The following is a 22,150-nucleotide window of genomic DNA, read 5'->3' on the forward strand; positions in this document are numbered from 1 at the left end:
AGCGTTGCGGCTTCACTTCCCGGTTCCCTACTGCGCATGTGCGAGTCGCGCTGCGCTTCCTAACTGGTCCCCGCTGTCTCTGGGACCCGTGTGTGTCCCAGCAGACAGCGCGGTGGGGACGGGAAGAGGCATAGACTCCCATGGGAGTCTATGCCACAAGTGGGTGCAAATACCTGTCTTAGACAGGTATCTGCACCCCCCTCCCCCCTGAAAGGTGCCAAATGTGACACCGGAGGGGGGGAGGGTTCCGAAAAGCAGAGGTTCATTTTTTGTGTGAACCTCCGCTTTAATATAAACTCTTTATACAGAACGGATTACATGATTTTACAAGGCCTTTAACTAGGGCTTATTCTCGGGTAGGGCTTATATTGCAGTCATCCCAGAAAATCACGCTAAGTCTTATTTTCAGGGTAGGGCTTATTTTCAGGAGGAAAACGGTAACAGCCCCTGAAACATGTTGGCTTGTTATCATTGAGCTTCTGTATGAAATCCATAATCTTGGATTCCTAAACCTTCGGTGTTGCAGTCACTTCTAAGGGAATGAGGCACAACATGCCTTCTAACAGCATGTGTCAGTGCATGTTTTTCAGTTTTTTGCCGCTGTTTGCAGGTGAGGATAACTGCAGATAGACCACAAACTATATGGAATTTTAGCAATACTATAAGATTATAAAAACCATGTAAGTGGCTTAGATACATACCTTGCATGTCCCATGTGTGAGGCGTCATATACAGTGGGTCCGCAGCAATACCATGTGACCTTTTTGCCATTTTGTGGAACAAACACTTCCTATGGGAGAAATAAAAGCAAATGTTCACTTTAACACCTCCCTTAAAGTGGTTGTAAACTCTGAAAAAACATACAAAAAAAAAAAAACCTGCAAGACAAAAGGCATAATGAGCTAGTATGCATCGCTAGATCAAAGCCGGTGCAGTGGTCCCCGCACACCGCTGTGACCGGCGACATGTCTCCCAGAGTTATTTCTGAGTTTGCGGGCTCCAGCGCAGGGATTGGCCGGAGCCTGGGAGTCCCCAAGAAATTCTTTATTTGCAGAGATTTCCTCTCACTTCCTGTTTGGCTATGGGACAGGAAGTGAAGGGAAATCTCCGCAATGAGACACAATTGGTGAAAAAAAAAAAATCTGACAGGGGTTATAACCCTCCCTTGCTCTACCGAAATTTAAAAAAAAAATAAGTTTTGCCCATAGATCTACTTTAATCTTTGACAAAAAGAAACTGGAAGCTAGGGGCGTGGTCTGCCGGCGAGCGTGATGGCCGCTTAGACTAAGAGCTCCGTACACTGGGGAGAGCTCTGGAGCGACGGCGGCCAACATCCATAGAGAATCTACAGCCATCCAGCCTCCTAACACACAGGACACCCTCCTGCATCATGTCCCGAAAGAGGAAAGAAGACAACCGGCCGAAAAAGCTGACAGCCTTCTTCCTTAAGGCATTGCACCTAAGGTCAGTGCTGCCCAAAATCATGCCGGCGTGGCCGTGGCCGCGGCTGCAGCACGGTCCTCATAAACGGATCTCCCTGATGATCTACAGGGAGAACAAGAGCCCCAACTGCTGCCCCTATCTCCCGATCACTCGGCCAGAGGAAGCCCACATTCAGGGAGCCCTGCTAAGGCCCGTATGAGGCTTGATGATCCCTCATCCCCAGAGCACAGTGCGGCCTGTCTATGTAATCCTCTCCAGTCAAACCAGGCCCTTCAATCCTCGGTAGCTGCCTTTCCTACCACAGGACAACCTGTACTAGACACGATTTTAAAGGACATGCTCCTATCACTCCAGACATCCCTGATGTCAGATCTGTCCTCCCTCCTTACCAAATTCTCCTCAGACATTAACAATTTGGGAAACAGGATCTCTTGTATAGAAGACACAATGGAGGAATGCACCACAACTGTGAATGATCTTGTGGACGCATATGATGAGGTGATAGATGAGCAGTCCTGGATCAAGGCTAAATTGGCAGATTTGGAAGACCGTTCTCGCCGCAATAACCTGAATCAATACTACCTGCTGAGTTTCCAAAATATATGAATAACCTCATGCATGCTATCCTTGAAATCTCTATAGATCGCATACACAGAATTTCCAAACCGCCTCATCTAGCTGCCTCAGTACCCAGAGATGCGCTTATGAGAGTACATTTTTTCCGCGCTAAAGAAATGCTTCTGGCGGCTGCCAGGTCAGCTGGAACCCTTCCTGCACCATATAGCTATATCCAGATCTCTCTAAATACACCTTGCGACGACGCAGACAACTAAGTCCCGTCACCAAGGCCATGCACAATCATACAATTCAATACAAATGGTGATACCCAGCAGCCCTGCTAATCACAAAAAATGTCGCCTATCATACTATATCCACCCTTACAGGAGGACTGAAACTCTTATACACCTGGGGTATTATTCTAGACCAACCGCAGGACTCCAGCCTTTCTTTGCCACAATGCAAATCTCCATACAACCGTCACAAACCAGCAGAAGAACCATGAATGACACCTGCGACCTCAAATCAGTGGATGGGCCTTTCAGATGTACACCTTTCTCTCCCGGGTTACTGACATATAGATATCTTATAGATCTGTTTAACAATTGTTGACACTGACTGTTCTCCCCACATTGCAGATTCGATATCCTCAGATTATTCGATCCGCCATAGGTTATACCATAAAAACACACCTTCAAATACTATCCAGCTCTTTTAAGTTGACTTTTTTTTTTTCTTCCCTTTTGTCTTTCTTTCTTTTTTTGTTGTACCTATACACAGTTTAGCTCTCCAGCAACACCGTGAAGCTCCTCAGATATCTCATATCCGGATCCACTTCATCACAGCAGAAGAACCAGGAGCATCAACCGGAACACCTCTACCAGAACCAACTAACTGTAAGTCCCTTCATACTTAACACTGATCATTTCCACAAACTATGTCACTCAACATCCTATCTTTAAACACAAATGGACTCAACCATCCTGCCAAGCGCCACTCCCTATGGAAAACTGCCAAGACACCAACTGTGACATTCTATGTGTCCAAGAGACTCACTACTCATCCGCAACTCCTAAATGCGCCAACAAACGTTTCCCACACATCTTCCAGGCTTCCTTTTTCTCCAAAAAAAGAGAAGTCCTAATTGCAGTCAAGGACACAGGGACCTTCCAGTCCCATCAGGTCACTCTAGACCCGAACGGTCGGTATATTATACTACAATGCACTATTAACAAGGTTTCCTATACCCCGATAAACCTATATGCACCCAATGTCCACCAAATGCGCTTTCTCAAGCGCCTCATGCAATCCATCAAACCCATCCAAAGAGGCCATGTGATTATGTGTGGTGACTTCAACCTGGTACCAGATATTCACATGGACTCATTTACAACGTCCAAGAGACGCGAATCCCCTCTGAAAAAATTTCTACTTGACCAAGACATATTTGACATTTGGCGATGCCACCACGGGTCTGAGAAAAATTACCCATATTTTTCCCCACTTCATAAAACATATTCAAGAATTGATCTTTTTCTCGCAGATAAGTGGCTTCTTCAAAAGGCCACTTCCTTGACTATCCATACCATGTTGTGGTCGGACCACGTTCCCATCAGCATCTCAATTGCAGACTCCCCACCACAATCTAAAACCAATCTCTGGCGAGCAGACAATTTTCTACTGCAACAGCCAACATACTCTGCAGAGATCACCACTCTACTCTCTGAATTCTTCACTAACAACGTGGGCTCGGTACCTGACTACAGCATGGTATGGAATACACACAAGGTATTTTATAAGAGGTGTATTAATACAAATGAATTCTCCTATGAAAAAAGAAAGGACGCAGCGACTAAGACTACCTTCCGACTGCCATAGCAGACTTCGCAAAAAACAACAAATCAAGTCCACAGGCCATACATTCAGCTAAGCTTCTATCCCGAAGGCAAGAGCTTAGAACCCTTCTCTTGCACTTCTTTGAAAAAACACAGCGCAAATTGAAGGCTATGGCTTACTCCATCTCAAATAAGGCGGGGAAAGCTCTAGCTAGACGCCTAAGGGGATATCAAGCAAGAACCAAAATAGCCTACCTAATTCACCCTCACACAAAAGAAAAATTGCTAAATCCCCAAGACATTGCTGACGCCTTCAGTTCATATTACAGTGACCTATACAACATTAAACTTGATGCCCTGACTCACCAATCCTCTATTGACGACATTGATGCCTTTCTAAACCATGTAAACCTCCCAACCCTAAATGAAACACAACTTGACTCCCTGAAAGCACCTTTTACGACCTCAGAACTACAATCTGTCATCAAATTTCTCCCAACAGGGAAAGCCCCAGATCCTGATGGACTGACTAGTGAATATTATAAGCAATTCTCTCCCATACTCACTCAACATATGACTACCCTATATAATGAAGCAGCTTCCTTTTCTTCATTCCCTCGTGAAATGTTACAGGCAATGATAATCACCCTCCCAAAGCCAGGGAAAGAACCGACTACTCCCCAAAATTTTAGGCCAATCTCTTTACTAAATCTTTATTAAAAAATATACGCAAAAGCCATTGCCACCTGACTAAATAACATACTGCCCACCCTAATTCACCGTGATCAATCCGGTTTCACCATGGGTCGCCAAGCGCCTGATGCTACCAGAAGGCTTATAGATATTAATCACCACGCTGAGTCCAACGGAACGTTTTCTCTGCTTCTGTCTTTGGTTGCAGAGAAGGCGTTCGACAGGAATCACTGGACTTATCTCCACAGAGTTCTTCTTAAATTCAGCTTCAAGGGAAACATTCTGCAAGCTGTCCTAGCCCTATACACAAAACCCTCTGCAAAAGTATACTCCTCTGAAATGCTATCCCAATTATTCCAAATAACAAACGGCACACGCCAGGGATGTCCATTATCGCCCCTGATCTTTACTCTACTAGCAGAACTACTAAGTGTAGCAGAACACTTCAGAACCAACCCCCACATCTCTGGCCTCACAATCAATAGATCCCAACATAAAATTAGTTTATTTGCCGACGATGTCATCCTAATGGTCACCAACCCAACCTCTTCCCTAGCAGCAATTCAAGACAATCTCATACGGTTCAGCAAGATATCGTACTACAAAATAAATGAAACCAAATCATTCATACTCAACCTAGGTATAGATGCTACGACTACACATCTACTACAATCTCAGGCCCCTTACATCTGGGCAAAAAAAGTATCTCATATCTAGGCATTCAGCTCACCAAATCAGCTAAACATCTTTTCACGTTTAACTATACAACGTTTACCAAAAAGCTGCAGGCTGACCTACAAAAACTAGCACGACACGAACTATCATGGTCAGGGAGACTAGCATCATTTAACATGAATCACCTCCCACAATTGCTCTACCTTTTTAGAACAATACCCGTCCCGATACCTCAATCCTATTTTAAGTCCCTACAAACCATCCTAAAGAAGTTCATCTGGCAAGGTAGGAAACCCCGAAGTGCCCTTTCAAAACTTATCAAACATAGATTAGCAGGAGGATCAGGATACATAGACTTCGCAGATTACTACCAAGCCACCATACTAACGCAAATATGAGAATGGTTTAGTCTTACCCCTAACAACCACAAATAGAATTCTCTTCACTTATCAGATCAGACATAAAAACTTGGACTTTAGGGATCCCTTTAGGCATCAATATACCGAATGCTCTTTCCCCTACAATGAAAGCCTCAGCATGTGCATGGAAAACAATTACAGAAATAGCATTTCCTTGCAAACCATATTCTCACACAACTAACATCAGACCTCTTGCTATCCCAGTGGACTAGCAAAGGTATCCTTCACATTCAAGACCTGTTCTCCAATATCAAATTAAAAACCTTCTCCCAAGTGAGAAAAGAGTTTGCACTCCCCGCCTCTGAATATTTTACTCACCTACGGGTAACCCATTGCATATCCTCCCGACCCAAACCAAAACCAATATACTCCTTACCTTCCACCACATGGTCCTTTTTAACCCACTCATCCCCTACACAAAAAGGTATCTCATTACTCTACAACACCTTACACCAGAAAAAGAACTTTATTAAACATACCTCACATCTACACTGGGAAACGGACTTGGGAGACTCCTTCACTGAGGAACAATGGCTAAAAGCATTCAAATTGATATACCAATCTACCTGTTGCTCAGCCCTATGGGAACTATCCCAAAAGTTCTCTCAAAGTTGGTACCTAACTCCTACCAAAATAGTCTCTTTTGGAATTGTCTCCAATTGCCACATCCCCTTCTCCCCTGCACTGGCGCTCATAAATCATATGCCCCGTACACACGGTCGGACTTTGTTCGGACATTCCGACAACAAAATCCTAGGATTTTTTCCGACGGATGTTGGCTCAAACTTGTCTTGCATACACACGGTCACACAAAGTTGTTGGAAAATCCCATCATTCTGAACGCGGTACGTCGGGACTATAAATGGGGCAGTGGCCAATAGCTTTCATCTCTTTATTTATTCTGAGCATGCGTGGCACTTTGTCTGTCGGATTTGTGTACACACGATCGGAATTTTATATCCTGCCCTCAAACTTTGTGTGTCGGAAAATCCGATGGAAAATGTGTGATGGAGCCCACACACGGTTGGAATTTCCAACAACAAGGTCCTATCACACATTTTCCGGCGGAAAATCCGACTGTGTGTACGGGGCATAACAATAGAAGTCATCCCTAACCCCCTAAGAATAATAATCACACACACCCTTTTAGCAACCAGACTCAGCATCAATCGCCTGTGGAAATTGGTCACAACCCCCACTATTGCGAACACCCTTGAAATGGCAAACACACACTGCAGTTACGAACTCATGATGGCCTCTAGCAGAGGAAACTATCACAAAACATTTTCCTCGTGGCAACCATGGCTACAATGGTCAGGCGCGGCAAAACACCTTCATCCAAAGAACACCTCCTGACATGACTCTAACACTGACAGTCCGGACAAACTTACCAACCATCTGACTGACTATCTCCAGTTAACTGATTTGAGTAATTCCCAAATAAATGTGTACCTAAAGACAGGGTGACACTGTAGGTACATCAGTAGCTCAACGCTATTAAGAACATACCTACCCGGACTTACAATCTGACCCACAACTTGCTATTTCACATCCACAATCGTAACACCGGCTTGGGAATTCGTTCCCCACCCGTTTCTGGATGCTTTATTGCATACATGTATAACATTAGGTGGTATCTTGGTTGTATGTAGGGTAGAAAATATTAACTATATGCAAATATTTTTGCTCTATGGATTGTATTACTTGTATTAATTGCTTCTATTTTTTGTAGATCACAACAAAATAAAAACATTTTTACACTTTTATAGATAGTATATCTGTGTGCCTTGAAAGTCCATCTTTTAGTTGTCATAGCTTCACAAGTATCTCCAGTTAACCTTGGCTACGACACAAAGGCCCTGCTCACGGGCCATATCATTAGAGAGCTAAACTTCCAGAAAATTCTGTTTCACTCTTGACCTATCCCTACTATCATATACCTAACAGTCTTAAATAATTCTGACGTGTTCCCCCCCGGAAACATCGGAGAAGGCTCCTGAGATGGTCACCAGCGCCCGTTTCGCCACAGTTTGCTCCCAAGGGGGTGACGGGACGGATGCGGTTACCTATACTCAACTATAATTTAAGAAGCGGAAGGGAAGTACCCTTATATAAAACCAATCACTAAGACTATTAAAGGAAAGTATAACACATCTCACCCCCCCCCTTTTTTTAGAGTGTTCATGTTTGGTTATTGTTAATGTTTCTGCTTATTTCTCGAGACAACTAAATGTACTACTGTTCATTTTATGGCAAACCCAGACTACTTAACTAAACATTGTATATCACTATGTACAACTATTTGTTATCCAATACTTTTGTATTTCTTTGCAAAAATTCAACCAATATATTTTTAAAAAATAAATAAATAAATAAAAAAAAAAAAAAAAAAAAAAAGGAAACTAGAAGGCGATTGGTTTTTATGCAGAGCTGCACCATATTTTGCACTGTCCAGTTTTAGTAAATCAACTCCAATGTGTACACAGTAAGAAGATCACTGCCACAGTGTGATTCTGGAGTGAGGAAACAGCATTACACTACAATTCTGGCCTTCTAGCATCCTGGATAAACTCCTAAATATAGCTTGATTGTGAGTGTAAAGAGTCAGACCACCCAAATCTTGTTTACTTCCCTTTTCTCACACGCTGTATTATGATCATTGAACCTATTACGTTTGTGTTATATTGTATTATCTGTTTCATAGATTGGTCCTCCTGAGGAAGCGGTAACAACTCGAAACTAGTCGAGACCCAGACCATTCTATATCTTGTAATAACAGATATTCCTTGGGGAAATCCTGAGCTTCAGTTTTTTCAATTTTAATAAGTATACTATGTATTTTTCTATATGTAATAAATCCTTTTTTTACATAATTTGTATGTTGTTGTCAATCAGTACCGAGATAGTCCAGCTATTCATAGGGTGGGAACGTTATGGGGTCAACATCAGCCACTGTCCCCTTGTCCCCACACACCCTCCTGTTTCTCTACCCAAATCTTTGACAAAGATTTGTGAAAAATGTATCACATTTCCCTCCCATTTTTTTTTTTTTGAACGTTTTTAAAGTGGAGCTCCACCCACTTTTACAACTCTTCAGCATCCCTCACTAAACTGTGCACTGTAAACAAATTGGATATTTTTTAATTTTTTTTCTCAGCACCTACTGTATATCTGCTGTATTCATTTTTCACTTCCTCCTCCCTGGCCGCGGCCCATCGCACCATTTCCTGTTTGCAATGCCTTCTGCGAAGGGGCGGCAACTTCCTTTGAAACTGCCGTTGCTATGGAAACCTGACCTGAAACCTATTACACTGCTTGTGCTGCACTGAGCATGTGTGAGATCTGCAAGGATGAGATCCAGGAAGAAGTACAGTCTGGCTTCAGATGCCCACACTTAAGATGGCCACGGACAGCTGTAAGTTTATAAAATAACAAACTACTGCTATAAACTAACAAAACAGACCTTAGTTTACAGACTAACTTTACTAGAATACAAATAAGCTTGTGTATTATAGGGGGATTTTTATTTAAAAAGTATAATTTCGGCCGGAACACCACTTTAAGAACACAAACACAGCATTTTGTACCTTATTCCGAGTTAGACTGTTGTACAGGCGCAGTTTGGGTTGCTCCGATGCGTCTGGGGGCGACCACGGAGGTTGTGTACGTCTCCCTTTGCCTGCAGAAGAAAAATAACTGCGTTAAATAAATGGCCACAGTGACTTCATTTGAAAAGTAAAATCTCCATTTGATATATGAGACACATAGGGGGGGAGACTTATAAAAACTGGAGGGTGTAAAATCTGGTGCAGCTCTGGATAGTAACCAATCGGCTTCCAGGTTTTATTGTCAAAGCTTAGCTTAGGACAAGCTGAAGTTAGAAGCTGATTGGCTACCGTGCTCAGCTGCCCCAGATTCTGAGTGCTTCAGTTTTAGTAAATCTCCCACATAGTCTGATGGCCTAACTGACTGGATACAATTGAAGTGACTATTTAGGTACGCCCAAACATTTTGGTACATCTAAAAGAAGACTGAATAGAGATTGTATGTAATGTATATGGCAAGAGTAAAACAAAGAACCCCCAAAAGCAGAACAAACTCCTGTTCTTTATGAAAGTTCCCTCTTTCTTTTACCAGGTTTCATTTACAGTGAGCCACCGCCCTGAGGAAGCAGGCCAGACTCCCAAAAACGCATCCGCTGATTCTGTCAGCCACACAATTCGTTGAGGTTGAAAAGCGGACTTCTGGGTGTTGTGTTTTTTTTTTTTAAGTTATGCCCCCCATTCTTCTTTGCTTGTGAGTATAGTATGTATTTTTGTATCCCCTATTAAAGCGCTGGAGATAATGCACTAGGCCAGGGATATGCAATTAGCAGACCCCCAGCTATTGCAAAACTACAAGTCCCAGCATGCCTCTGGGTGTCATTCTTGTGGCTGTCAGAGTCTTGCTATGCCTAATGGGAATTGTAGTTCTGCAACAGCTGGAAGTCCGCTAATTGCATATCCCTGCACTAGGCTTTTGTGCCCTCTTGTTGTTTTGTTATCACTTATAGTGACGTTCAAATTAAGTTATAACACCCTTAAAGGTCCACCGTATTAAAATACATCTCTGAGGCTGTCAATCATAGGTTGTGTGCAGGAGCTCCCTCCCCTGTCACCTTTTTTTTTTTTTTCTTGGTGTCAAGGAAACTCGTCAGAAGTGACTCATTCAGATAGCAGAGGAACAAAGCATCAGGCAGAAACGACACTTAGTGCTCTGGATTGAGACTAACACACACTATAGGAGGGATATACTTTAGTCATATTTCATGTCTGAGGTTTACAACTACTTTAAACTATACAATTTAAAAAAAGAAAAGCTGAATGATTCCCCATATAATGATATCCCTTCCTGATTTGAGGGCATTCCTATTGTGGAGCTCAAGTTGAGCTCAGTTGTTACCGCCCCCCTCTGTTGTAAGCCCCCCTATTGGTCAGGCCTGTGTTATGTGTTCCAGATATTTTTGCAGACAGGTTCCCTCTCCCTGCATAAGCAGTGACAGCGCTGGTCTTGGCTGCATGCTTGCAGTGCTGTCAATCACAATTAGCTAGCGATTTGTCCTCTACTGAGCAATGTGGTCAAACAGCAGTTGGGACAAGTTGTCAGCCATGCTATTTTTGCATCCACGTCCCATCAAAATGTGACAAAGCGCTACATCCACTGTGTCCCCTGGCGGAATGGAGGAACAGAAGAGAAGTATGAGGAGACTTCTTCCATAAACGTTCTGATCCAATCAACAGAAAACATCCTCGTCATACAAGTGGATTCTAGACATCAACATTTTATATATTGTATCTACAACAATCACATCTAAGAAAGTCAGTAGTGTGTGCGTCCAGCTATACAAACCGATTACCCACACAGGCATGCCAACACACAGCTTACTCACACAGGCATGCCAACACACCGATTACCCACACAGGCATGCCAACACACCGATTACCCACACAGGCATGCCAACACACCGATTACCCACACAGGCATGCCAACACACCGATTACCCACACAGGCATGCCAACACACCGATTACTCACACAGGCATGCCAACACACCGATTACTCAGACAGGCATGCCAACACACCGATTACCCACACAGGCATGCCAACACACCGATTACTCAGACAGGCATGCCAACACACCGATTACCCACACAGGCATGCCAACACACCGATTACCCACACAGGCATGCCAACACACCGATAACCCACACAGGCATGCCAACACACCGATTACTCAGACAGGCATGCCAACACACCGATTACCCACACAGGCATGCCAACACACCGATTACCCACACAGGCATGCCAACACACCGATTACCCACACAGGCATGCCAACACACCGATTACCCACACAGGCATGCCAACACACCGATTACCCACACAGGCATGCCAACACACCGATTACCCACACAGGCATGCCAACACACCGATTACCCACACAGGCATGCCAACACACCGATTACCCACACAGGCATGCCAACACACCGATTACCCACAGAGGCATGCCAACACACCGATAACCCACACAGGCATGCCAACACACCGATAACCCACACAGGCATGCCAACACACCGATTACCCACACAGGCATGCCAACACACCGATAACCCACACAGGCATGCCAACACACCGATTACTCAGACAGGCATGCCAACACACCGATTACCCACACAGGCATGCCAACACACCGATTACCCACACAGGCATGCCAACACACCGATTACCCACACAGGCATGCCAACACACCGATTACCCACACAGGCATGCCAACACACCGATTACCCACACAGGCATGCCAACACACCGATTACCCACACAGGCATGCCAACACACCGATTACCCACACAGGCATGCCAACACACCGATTACCCACACAGGCATGCCAACACACTGATTACCCACACAGGCATGCTAACACACCGATTACCCACACAGGCATGCTAACACACCGATTACCCACACAGGCATGCCAACACACCGATTACCCACAGAGGCATGCCAACACACCGATAACCCACACAGGCATGCCAACACACCGATAACCCACACAGGCATGCCAACACTCGGATTACTCACATGAGTGTGCGTTTTTTGAGGTGCTCTGTGCTGTGGCATCAGACGAGATCGCCGCTATGTGCCTGTACCATCGAACCACGTGGAAGTAATGGTCCGGAGGGGGTTCTGCCAGCTGCCTGAACACATCTACGTCGGCCTGGGAGAAAGTGTAGCCCTGGATGTAACTACGGAAGGTGAGGTAGTCGTGTAAAGCGGACAGCCGGGCCTTCTGGTCACTAATGTTCAGAATGGATTTGTAGCTCAGAGCTGTAAGAGAGTTACACGGCATTCAGTACACAGGCAAGAACCGCAACAGCAGGCCAAGTAACGTCAGCCTTCCTATCATACCACCATGGGGTTAGGGTTGCCACCTGTCCAGGATTCACCCAGACAGTCCGGGTTTTGAATCACGTGTCCGGGTTTCAGTCTGCCTGAAACACATTATTCAGACTGGGCTGTGGCTTCCCAATTATCCAAGACACAAATCCAGTTGTCGTCTGGAAGCTGTGGGAGGCTGTTTGGAGGCAGGTTCGACATCACTGGGGGGGGGGGGGGGGCGATGACAACAGCAAGAATAGTTTGGTCACACCCACTGTTCACTGCAGCATGCTACATTACTACTCACCTTGGGGTACCCCAAGGTCTTTTATAATCTTATAATGTAATTAGAGCTGCACGATTCTGGCCAAAATGAGAATCACGATTTTTTTGCTTAGGATAAACAGATCACAATTTTCACAATGTAAAATCTTTCACATTATACAAAAGAAAAAAAAAATGGCTAACTTTGCTGGTTATTTATTTATTTATTTTTTAATTTATTAAAGTAATTTAAAAAAAAATTGCATTTGAAAGACCGCTGCGCAAATACAGTGTGACATAAAATATTGCCAACCACCACCATTTTATTCTCTAGGGTGTCTAATATATATATATATATATATATATATATATATATGTTTGGGGGTTCCAAGTAATTTTCTAGCAAAAAAAAAAAATGATTTTAACTTGAAACCAACAAATGTCAGAAAAAAGTCTATTCCATTGACAAATTGTTACAATGTTTATACTTAAGTTCATAGATAAAGAATGTTTTGATTCTTGGCAGACTGCCTAGTTTTTCTCTTCCTTTCTTTTGAGGGCTGTGGCTTCAGAAGAGCAGAGAGAATTCTTTGCATAGAAAGAATCGGGTAACACTTTAGTCAAGATCTCGATAACGATATTTGACGATTAATTGTGCAGCTCTTATAATGTATACTATGAAAAAAAAATTGCCCTGTGCCACTAAAGTGTTCGGGTTTGGCTTGAAGAAAAGGTGGCAACCCTTCATGGGGGAGATTTACTAAAACTGGAGCACACACAATTTCTTATGGGTACAGTCAGTGTTGCACGACCGCGTAATTGGCATTCAAAGTGTGACAGCGTTAAAAGCTGAAAATTGGCCTGGGCAGGAAGGGGGTAAAGTTTCCGGTATTGAAGTGGTTATATTGTAAGAATTACTATACATCTGTTCTGTTGCTCAAAGCCTGCAAAACAGCAATCAGTTGTACACCAGATCAATTACCAACCGCCCACAGTACAGATTTCCCTAACAAGCCTATCGTATGCTCAACCGACCGAGGACCATAAACTCTGCCGACAAATTCCCACACCTTCCATATCGCGGATCTGATCAGTAAAGAGCGCAACGCAGGAAGAGCGCCATGTGTTATTATTGATATCCTGCCTCTCAGTCGGTATGCGTAGTTGTGATTCCCTCTGCTCTACCATATGGATACCAAGCAATGAATGAGAGACAACACTTTTCATAGCCTGGAATCCTTCCACTGCTATTGTCCTGCCTGTTCTGTGGATTACTTTGTATTCTGTGAACACAAGCTCACCGGAGAACCCCATCCTGAGCCCTCTCTCATTTGTTTTGGAAGACAGGGAAGAATGCTGGAGATCAGTTCTAAAGTAGAATTCCGGCTTTCATTTGACTTATCCACTTGCCCAATGGGCACATTTACCCCCCTTCCTGCTCAGGCCAATTTTCAGCTCTCGGTGCTGTCGAACTTTCAATGACAATTGCGCGGTCATGCAACACTGTACCCGTATGAAATCTTTATAGTTTGTTTACACAAATAGAGCTTTCTTTTGGTGGTATTTAATCACCACTGGGGTTTATTATTTTTTGCTAAACAAAAAAAGACCAAAAATTTTGAAAGAAAGAAAGAAAAAAAAGAATATTTAGTTTGTTATAAAATTTTGCAAACAGGTAATTTTTCTCCTTCACTGATGTGCGCTGATGAGGCTGCACCAATGGGCGCTGATGAGAGGCTGCACCAATGGGCGCTGATGAGGCTGCACCAATGGGCGCTGATGAGGGCTGCACCAATGGGCGCTGATGAGGCTGCACCAATGGGCGCTGATGAGGCTGCACCAATGGGCGCTGATGAGGCTGCACTAATAGATGCTGATGAGGCTGCACCAATGGGCGCTGATGAGGCTGCACCAATGGGCGCTGATGAGGCTGCACCAATGGGCGCTGATGAGGCTGCACCAATGGGTGCTGATGAGAGGGCTGCACCAATGGGCGCTGATGAGGCTGCACCAATGGGCGCTGATGAGGCTGCACCAATGGGCGCTGATGAGAGGCTGCACCAATGGGCGCTGATGAGAGGCTGCACCAATGGGCGCTAATGAGAGGCTGCACCAATGGACGCTGATGAGGCTGCACCAATGGGCGCTGATGAGGCTGCACCAATGGGCGCTGATGAGGCTGCACTAATAGATGCTGATGAGGCTGCACTAATAGATGCTGATGAGGCTGCACCAATGGGCGCTGATGAGGCTGCACCAATGGGCGCTGATGAGGCTGCACCAATGGGCGCTGATGAGGCTGCACCAATGGGCGCTGATGAGGCTGCACCAATGGGCGCTGATGAGGCTGCACCAATGGGCGCTGATGAGGCTGCACCAATGGGCGCTGATGAGGCTGCACCAATGGCACTGATGAGGCTGCACCAATGGGCGCTGATGAGGCTGCACCAATGGGCGCTGATGAGGCTGCACTAATAGATGCTGATGAGGCTGCACTAATAGATGCTGATGAGGCTGCACCAATGGGCGCTGATGAGGCTGCACCAATGGGCGCTGATGAGGCTGCACCAATGGGCGCTGATGAGGCTGCACCAATGGGCGCTGATGAGGCTGCACCAATGGGCGCTGATGAGGCTGCACCAATGGGCGCTGATGAGGCTGCACCAATGGGCGCTGATGAGGCTGCACCAATGGGCGCTGATGAGGCTGCACCAATGGCGCTGATGAGGCTGCACCAATGGGCGCTGATGAGGCTGCACCAATGGCGCTGATGAGGCTGCACCAATGGGCGCTGATGAGGCTGCACCAATGGGCGCTGATGCGCACTGATAGGGGACACTGATTGGCAACACTGGTGGGCACTGTAAGGACTGCACTGATAATCAGTGCCGATGTCCCTTTAACAAAAAGCCAGTTATCGGCTCTCCTCTTCTCTCTTCATGCTGTCAGAGTGAGGAAAGAAAAGCCAATAACCGGCTTGTGTTTACATCCTGTGATCAGCTGTCATTGGCTGACAGGTAATGACGTGGGTAAAGGGCCGCTGTGATTGGCCCTTTACCCCAATCTGTAATCAGCTGAGTCCGAAGGACTCGGTGATCACTTAGCTGGGTGTGCGGGGCAGCGCAATCACAGGACGCCCTCCTGGCAAAGATGGCTACAGCATGGGCAGGAGGTAGTTAAAGTGGTTGTAAACCCTTCCATACACCCAGTGAAGTGACTGGCCTCAGGTGATACACAGAGATAAAACAAATACCCCTACACAAGTTGTACCTGTTTATCATAATCTCTTCTATACAACCAAAGTTCAGAATTTATACAGCTTGTCTGAGCCTTCAGAGAAAAATAGGGGGGTGGGGGGGTGGGGGGCTGAAATTACACACTGTAGAACTCGGTGAGGAGATCTCCGAGAGCTGACTGGAGGGAAGGGACACACCCCCTTCACCAGCATACAGGAACAGAGCTGAAGCTGTTTACAGCGCTCCCAACCCGCCCCAAAGATGCTGATGCAGGACTTTTTATAACATCCCGGAAGCGCACCGCCCCGGTGTGAAAACACTCACTGCAAATAATGGGAGGCAGTTTTCAGGTGCTTTTTAGAGGCTATTTCTAGCGATAAAACGCCTTAAAACTGCCTGTGTGAAAGGAGTCCTAATACCACCAAAAGAAAGATCTTCTTGTGTGAAAAAAATGATAAAAATGTCATTTGTGTACAATGTTGTATGACCGCGCAACTGTAATTTAAAGTGCGACAGCGCTAAAAACTGGCCTGGGTCAGAAGGGGGTATAAGTGCCCAGTAAGCAAGTGGTTAAAGCGGTTGTATCCCCTGCTTGGACATGTTTACCTACAGGTAAGCCTATAATAAGGCCTATATAATAAGGCCTATCTGTAGGTGAAATGAATATCTCCTAAACCTACAGGGCTTAGGGCAGTGATGAGAACCTTGGCACCCCAGATGTTTTGGGAACTACATTTCCCATGATGCTCAACTACACTGCAGAGTGCATGAGAATCATGGGAAATGTAGTTTCAGAACATCTGGGGTGCCAAGGTTCACCATCACTGGTTTAGGAGATATTCACCCCTGCATGCAGCCACTGACATCAGCGGCGGCATGCGCAGTGAAGATCCGGGCGTATCGTGTCGGAACGGAGGACTCCCTCTCGCATGGGCGGAAGTGACGTCATCGCGGCTCCAGCCACTCACAACGCCGAAGCCAGCGACCCCGGAAGAAAACGGTGAGGCAACATCTTCTTACCGCTGACTGGGTTGGGCTGCAGGAGCTTCGTTCTAAGGTAATTATTTCATAATGTGCTAGTATGTGATGCATACTACCACATTATACCATTGTCTTGCTTTTTTAAATTTTTTCTTCAGCTTTAAGATGCGGCTTTCATGCGATAGTTGAGAGTTTACATAGCTGTCTATGACACTCAAGTCATGACTTTACGATGCAACTTTGAACGGGTTGCGACTTTGGCTTTGACAGTTGAGATGTGACTTTTGAGCGTTTATATTGCAGTCTAAAGGCACTCAAGTCACATGAAAGATGCATTAAAGTAGTGCAGGAAACTTTTTTAAAGTCGCATAGATTTGAACGGCTTCCACTGAAAGACACGGGCTGCGACTTGTCACTTGACTTTATGTGTTCAAAATCGCATGACAAGTTGCACAAGTGAGAATGAAGCCTGAGTTGGTGATTTTTTAACTACAGGTGAGCCTAAAATAAAACTTACCAGTAGGTAAAATGAATATCTTCTAAACCGCGCACCGTTTAGGAGATATCCCCCTGGATTCAGCCGGTTACATCATCGGCGCATGCGCTCTGAAGGTCTGGTGTACCTTGCTGGACCTTCAGCGCTTTGTGCAAGAATCAAGGGCTACCACACGCATGCGTCATCGCGGCTCCGGCCAATCACATACCTGGAGCGCGCCAACCCGAAAGAAAGACGGGGGGGGGGGGGGGGGTTGGAGATGTCAGCCCTCTCAGTGGTGATAGCGTGGTGCTGCTTCGTTTCAAGGTGTGTATTTTACAATGTGCTAGTATGCAATGCATACTAGCACATTATGCAATTGCCTTACAGGTTTTTTTTTTTTTTTTTTTTTTTTTTTAAACAGCTGCTTTAACAAAACTTAGTTTTTTAATTGAAAAAAAAAAAAACAGTCAAGATTTCCCCAGCACAGCTTTTCTTTAGACTCTTTGTCAGTATTTTGCCATGCATGGGCTCTCTGCACGCTTCTCTTAAAAAAAAACGGAATACTTTTGCCATGGTTGCAAGGAAGGCAGATAGTAATCGAGAGGTACATTTGATTAGCATTCTGTTACAAAACATGTTGGTGTGTCCAACATAAGGCCCGGGATTTCCTGTGCAAACAAGCCCCGCCCCTTTCAGTATATAGTTTATACCATAGTGACACTTCTGTGTTCTTCACACTCCGGATATGAAACCAGAAAACAAAAAGTGAAAGAAAATCTCTGATTCCGATATGATGCAACACTCACCGGGTGTGTCCGCATTTACAATACAGGAGACTGGGGGGCTGGAATCTTGGCTCTAATACTGCAAATACTCCCTTTTCCCAGCACAGCAAATGTGCTACACCAACCCCCCCCCCCCCCCCACAAACTATACAGCATGCTTAGTAATCAGTCTATTAGGGCTCATTTACACTAGTGGCAAGGACTGCCGCACCTATGAAAAGTGATCTGTCGTCAGATTGCTTTTCAGAGGCAGCGAGTCCAGAATTTGCATCCATAGACACGAATGCCGGACTCGGCCCCACCCCCCCGCGTCATTGGATTTGATTTATTGGGAGCCAATGGCTGCGCTGCTATCAATCTATCCAATCAGGACACTTGACACTAGCGGGAGCTGGTGTGCTCATTCCCGTTGTGCGACTTTCGGGGCTCAGGTAAGTATAAAGGGGGGGGGGCTCGGGGAGCTGCTGCAGTAAAGAAGGTTTTTCAACTTAATGATCAGAATGTATTAAGGTGTAAAACGGGGAGGAATCACAACCCCTTTCAGCCGGGTTCACACTGACCGCGGGAATGAAATGGGGGCAATTTCAGCTGAACTCGCACGATTTCATTGCCGCATGTCAGTCCCGATTTCGGGGGGTGATTTCAGAGACATCTGTGACGGTTTCTGCACAGGTGTCAATGGAAATCGCACCCCGAAATCGCCAAAAGTAGTACAGGAACTACTTTTGGGAATCGGTGCGGCACTGAACTGATTCGGACGCTGCCATTGCCGGACGCCAAATCGCATCGATGTGAACCAGGGCTCAAACAGTAAGGGCTCATTTACACTTGTGATTCTGGTGATGTAAAAACACATGGATGAGCCACTTTTTTTTACCACCCCCTAACTGCCCCCCCTTAAAGTGGTTGTAAACGCTGAAGGTTTTTTTTACCTTAATCCATTCTATACATGAAGATAAAAAACCTTCAGTGTGCAGCTCCCCCTAGCCCCCCCTAATACTTACTTGAGCGCTCCTCAGTGCACCCTCCAGCAGCTGTCAGCCTCTCATACAGTGTTACAGGATGCCGGCAGTGAAGCTGATGGTGCAACTGTGCCCTCCATCCACAGATAATGCCAGACCCCCCCCCCCCATGTACTGGGGATAGACACTCAGTCTGTCACACGAGGGGATGTGGGGGGGGGGGTAGCTGTCACACAGAAGGGGGGGGTAGAAGTCACACAGGAGGGGGGGGGTAGAAGTCACACAGGAGGGGGGGGGTAGAAGTCACACAGGAGGGGGGGTAGAAGTCACACAGGAGGGGGGGGTAGAGTCACACAGGAGGGGGGGGGTAGAAGTCACACAGGAGGGGGGGGGGTAGAAGTCACACAGGAGGGGGGGGGTAGAAGTCACACAGGAGGGGGGGTAGAAGTCACACAGGAGGGGGGGGGGTAGAAGTCACACAGGAGGGGGGGGGTAGAAGTCACACAGGAGGGGGGGTAGAAGTCACACAGGAGGGGGGGGGTAGAAGTCACACAGGAGGGGGGGTAGAAGTCACACAGGAGGGGGGGGTAGAAGTCACACAGGAGGGGGGGGGGGTAGAAGTCACACAGGAGGGGGGGGGTAGAAGTCACACAGGAGGGGGGGTAGAAGTCACACAGGAGGGGGGGTAGAAGTCACACAGGAGGGGGGGTGGGAGTGTAGCTGTCACACGGGGGGGGGGGAGTGTAGCTGTCACACGGGGGGGGGGGGGGAGTGTAGCTGTCACACGGGGGGGGGGGGGGAGTGTAGCTGTCACACAGGGGGGGGGGGGAGTGTAGCTGTCACACAGGAGGGGGGGGAGTGTAGCTGTCACACAGGAGGGGGGGGGGGGAGTGTAGCTGTCACACGGGGGGGGTGTGGGAGTGTAGCTGTCACACGGGGCAGGGGGGAGTGTAGCTGTCACACAGGAGGGGGGGTGGGAGGGTAGCTGTCACACGGGAGGGGGGGTGGGAGGGTAGCTGTCACACGGGAGGGGGGGGGTGGGAGGGTAGCTGTCACACGGGAGGGGGGGGTGGGAGGGTAGCTGTCACACGGGAGGGGGGGGTGGGAGGGTAGCTGTCACACGGGAGGGGGGGTGGGAGGGTAGCTGTCACACGGGAGGGGGGTGGGAGGGTAGCTGTCACACGGGAGGGGGGGGTGGGAGGGTAGCTGTCACACGGGAGGGGGGGGTGGGAGGGTAGCTGTCACACGGGAGGCGGGGGGTGGGAGGGTAGCTGTCACACGGGAGGCGGGGGTGGGAGGGTAGCTGTCACACGGGAGGGGGGGGTGGGAGGGTAGCTGTCACACGGGAGGGGGGGGTGGAGGGTAGCTGTCACACGGGAGGGGGGGGTGGGAGGGTAGCTGTCACACGGGAGGGGGGGTGGGAGGGTAGCTGTCACACGGGAGGGGGGGGTGGGAGGGTAGCTGTCACACGGGAGGGGGGGGTGGGAGGGTAGCTGTCACACGGGAGGGGGGGGGTGGGAGGGTAGCTGTCACACGGGAGGGGGGGGTGGGAGGGTAGCTGTCACACGGGAGGGGGGGGTGGAGGGTAGCTGTCACACGGGAGGGGGGGGTGGGAGGGTAGCTGTCACACGGGAGGGAGGGGGGTGGGAGGGTAGCTGTCACACAGGAGGGGGGGGTGGGAGGGTAGCTGTCACACAGGAGGGGGGGGGGTGGGAGGGTAGCTGTCACACAGGAGGGGGGGTGGGAGGGTAGCTGTCACACAGGAGGGTAGGGGGTGGGAGGGTAGCTGTCACAGTGGGGGGGGGGGGGTCGGAGGGTAGCTGTCACACAGGAGTGGGGGGGGCGGAGGGTAGCTGTCACACAGGGGGGGGGGGGGGGTGGGAGGGTAGCTGTCACACAGGAGGGGGGGGGGGTGGGAGTGTAGCTGTCACACAGGGGGGGGGGGTGGGAGGGTAGCTGTCACACAGGAGGGGGGGTGGGATTGTAGCTGTCACACGGGGGGGGGAGGTGGTGTAGCTGTCACACGGGGGGGGGGGAAGTGTAGCTGTCACACAGGGGGGGGGGGGAGTGTAGCTGTCACACAGGGGGGGGGGGGAGTGTAGCTGTCACACAGGGGGGGGGGGAGTGTAGCTGTCACACAGGGGGGGGGGAGTGTAGCTGTCACACAGGGGGGGGGGGGAGTGTAGCTGTCACACAGGGGGGGGGGGGGAGTGTAGCTGTCACACAGGGGGGGGTGTAGCTGTCACACAGGAGGGGGGGGGGGGGAGTGTAGCTGTCACACAGGAGAGGGGGGGAGTGTAGCTGTCACACAGGAGGGGGGGGGGGGAGTGTAGCTGTCACACAGGAGGGGGGGGGGAGTGTAGCTGTCACACAGGAGGGGGGGGGAGGGTAGCTGTCACACAGGAGGGGGGGGGGAGTGTAGCTGTCACACAGGAGGGGGGGGGGGGGAGTGTAGCTGTCACACAGGAGGGGGGGGGGGAGTGTAGCTGTCACACAGGAGGGGGGGGGGGGAGTGTAGCTGTCACACAGGAGGGGGGGGGGGGAGTGTAGCTGTCACACAGGAGGGGGGGGGGGAGTGTAGCTGTCACACAGGAGGGGGGGGGAGGGTAGCTGTCACACGGGAGGGGGGGGGGGAGTGTAGCTGTCACACAGGGGGGGGGGGGGGAGTGTAGCTGTCACACAGGGGGGGGTGTAGCTGTCACACAGGAGGGGGGGGGGGGAGTGTAGCTGTCACACAGGAGAGGGGGGGAGTGTAGCTGTCACACAGGAGGGGGGGGGGGAGTGTAGCTGTCACACAGGAGGGGGGGGGGAGTGTAGCTGTCACACAGGAGGGGGGGGGGGGAGGGTAGCTGTCACACAGGAGGGGGGGGGGGAGTGTAGCTGTCACACAGGAGGGGGGGGGGGAGT

At 48.2% G+C, this 22,150-nt stretch overlaps 1 protein-coding gene across 2 annotated transcripts in view; it reads right to left on the reverse strand.

The window, feature by feature from the left end:
- The window catches only part of CARS1 (cysteinyl-tRNA synthetase 1), a 69,804-nt gene extending 57,302 nt beyond the window's left edge, over positions 1-12,502 (reverse strand). For both annotated transcript variants that reach the window (XM_073604149.1, XM_073604148.1), the window contains exons 1-3: positions 12,241-12,502; positions 9,211-9,302; positions 702-790 (exon numbers count right to left, since the gene is read on the reverse strand). In XM_073604149.1, coding sequence (XP_073460250.1) covers positions 702-715 — 14 coding nt within the window. In that variant the 5' untranslated portion in view covers positions 716-790; positions 9,211-9,302; positions 12,241-12,502. The remainder of the gene's footprint in view (positions 1-701; positions 791-9,210; positions 9,303-12,240) is intronic.
- Positions 12,503-22,150: the final 9,648 nt, after the last annotated feature.

This window comes from Aquarana catesbeiana, linkage group LG11 (assembly GCF_042186555.1).
Source record: "Aquarana catesbeiana isolate 2022-GZ linkage group LG11, ASM4218655v1, whole genome shotgun sequence".
Taxonomy (NCBI): Eukaryota; Metazoa; Chordata; class Amphibia; order Anura; family Ranidae; genus Aquarana; species Aquarana catesbeiana.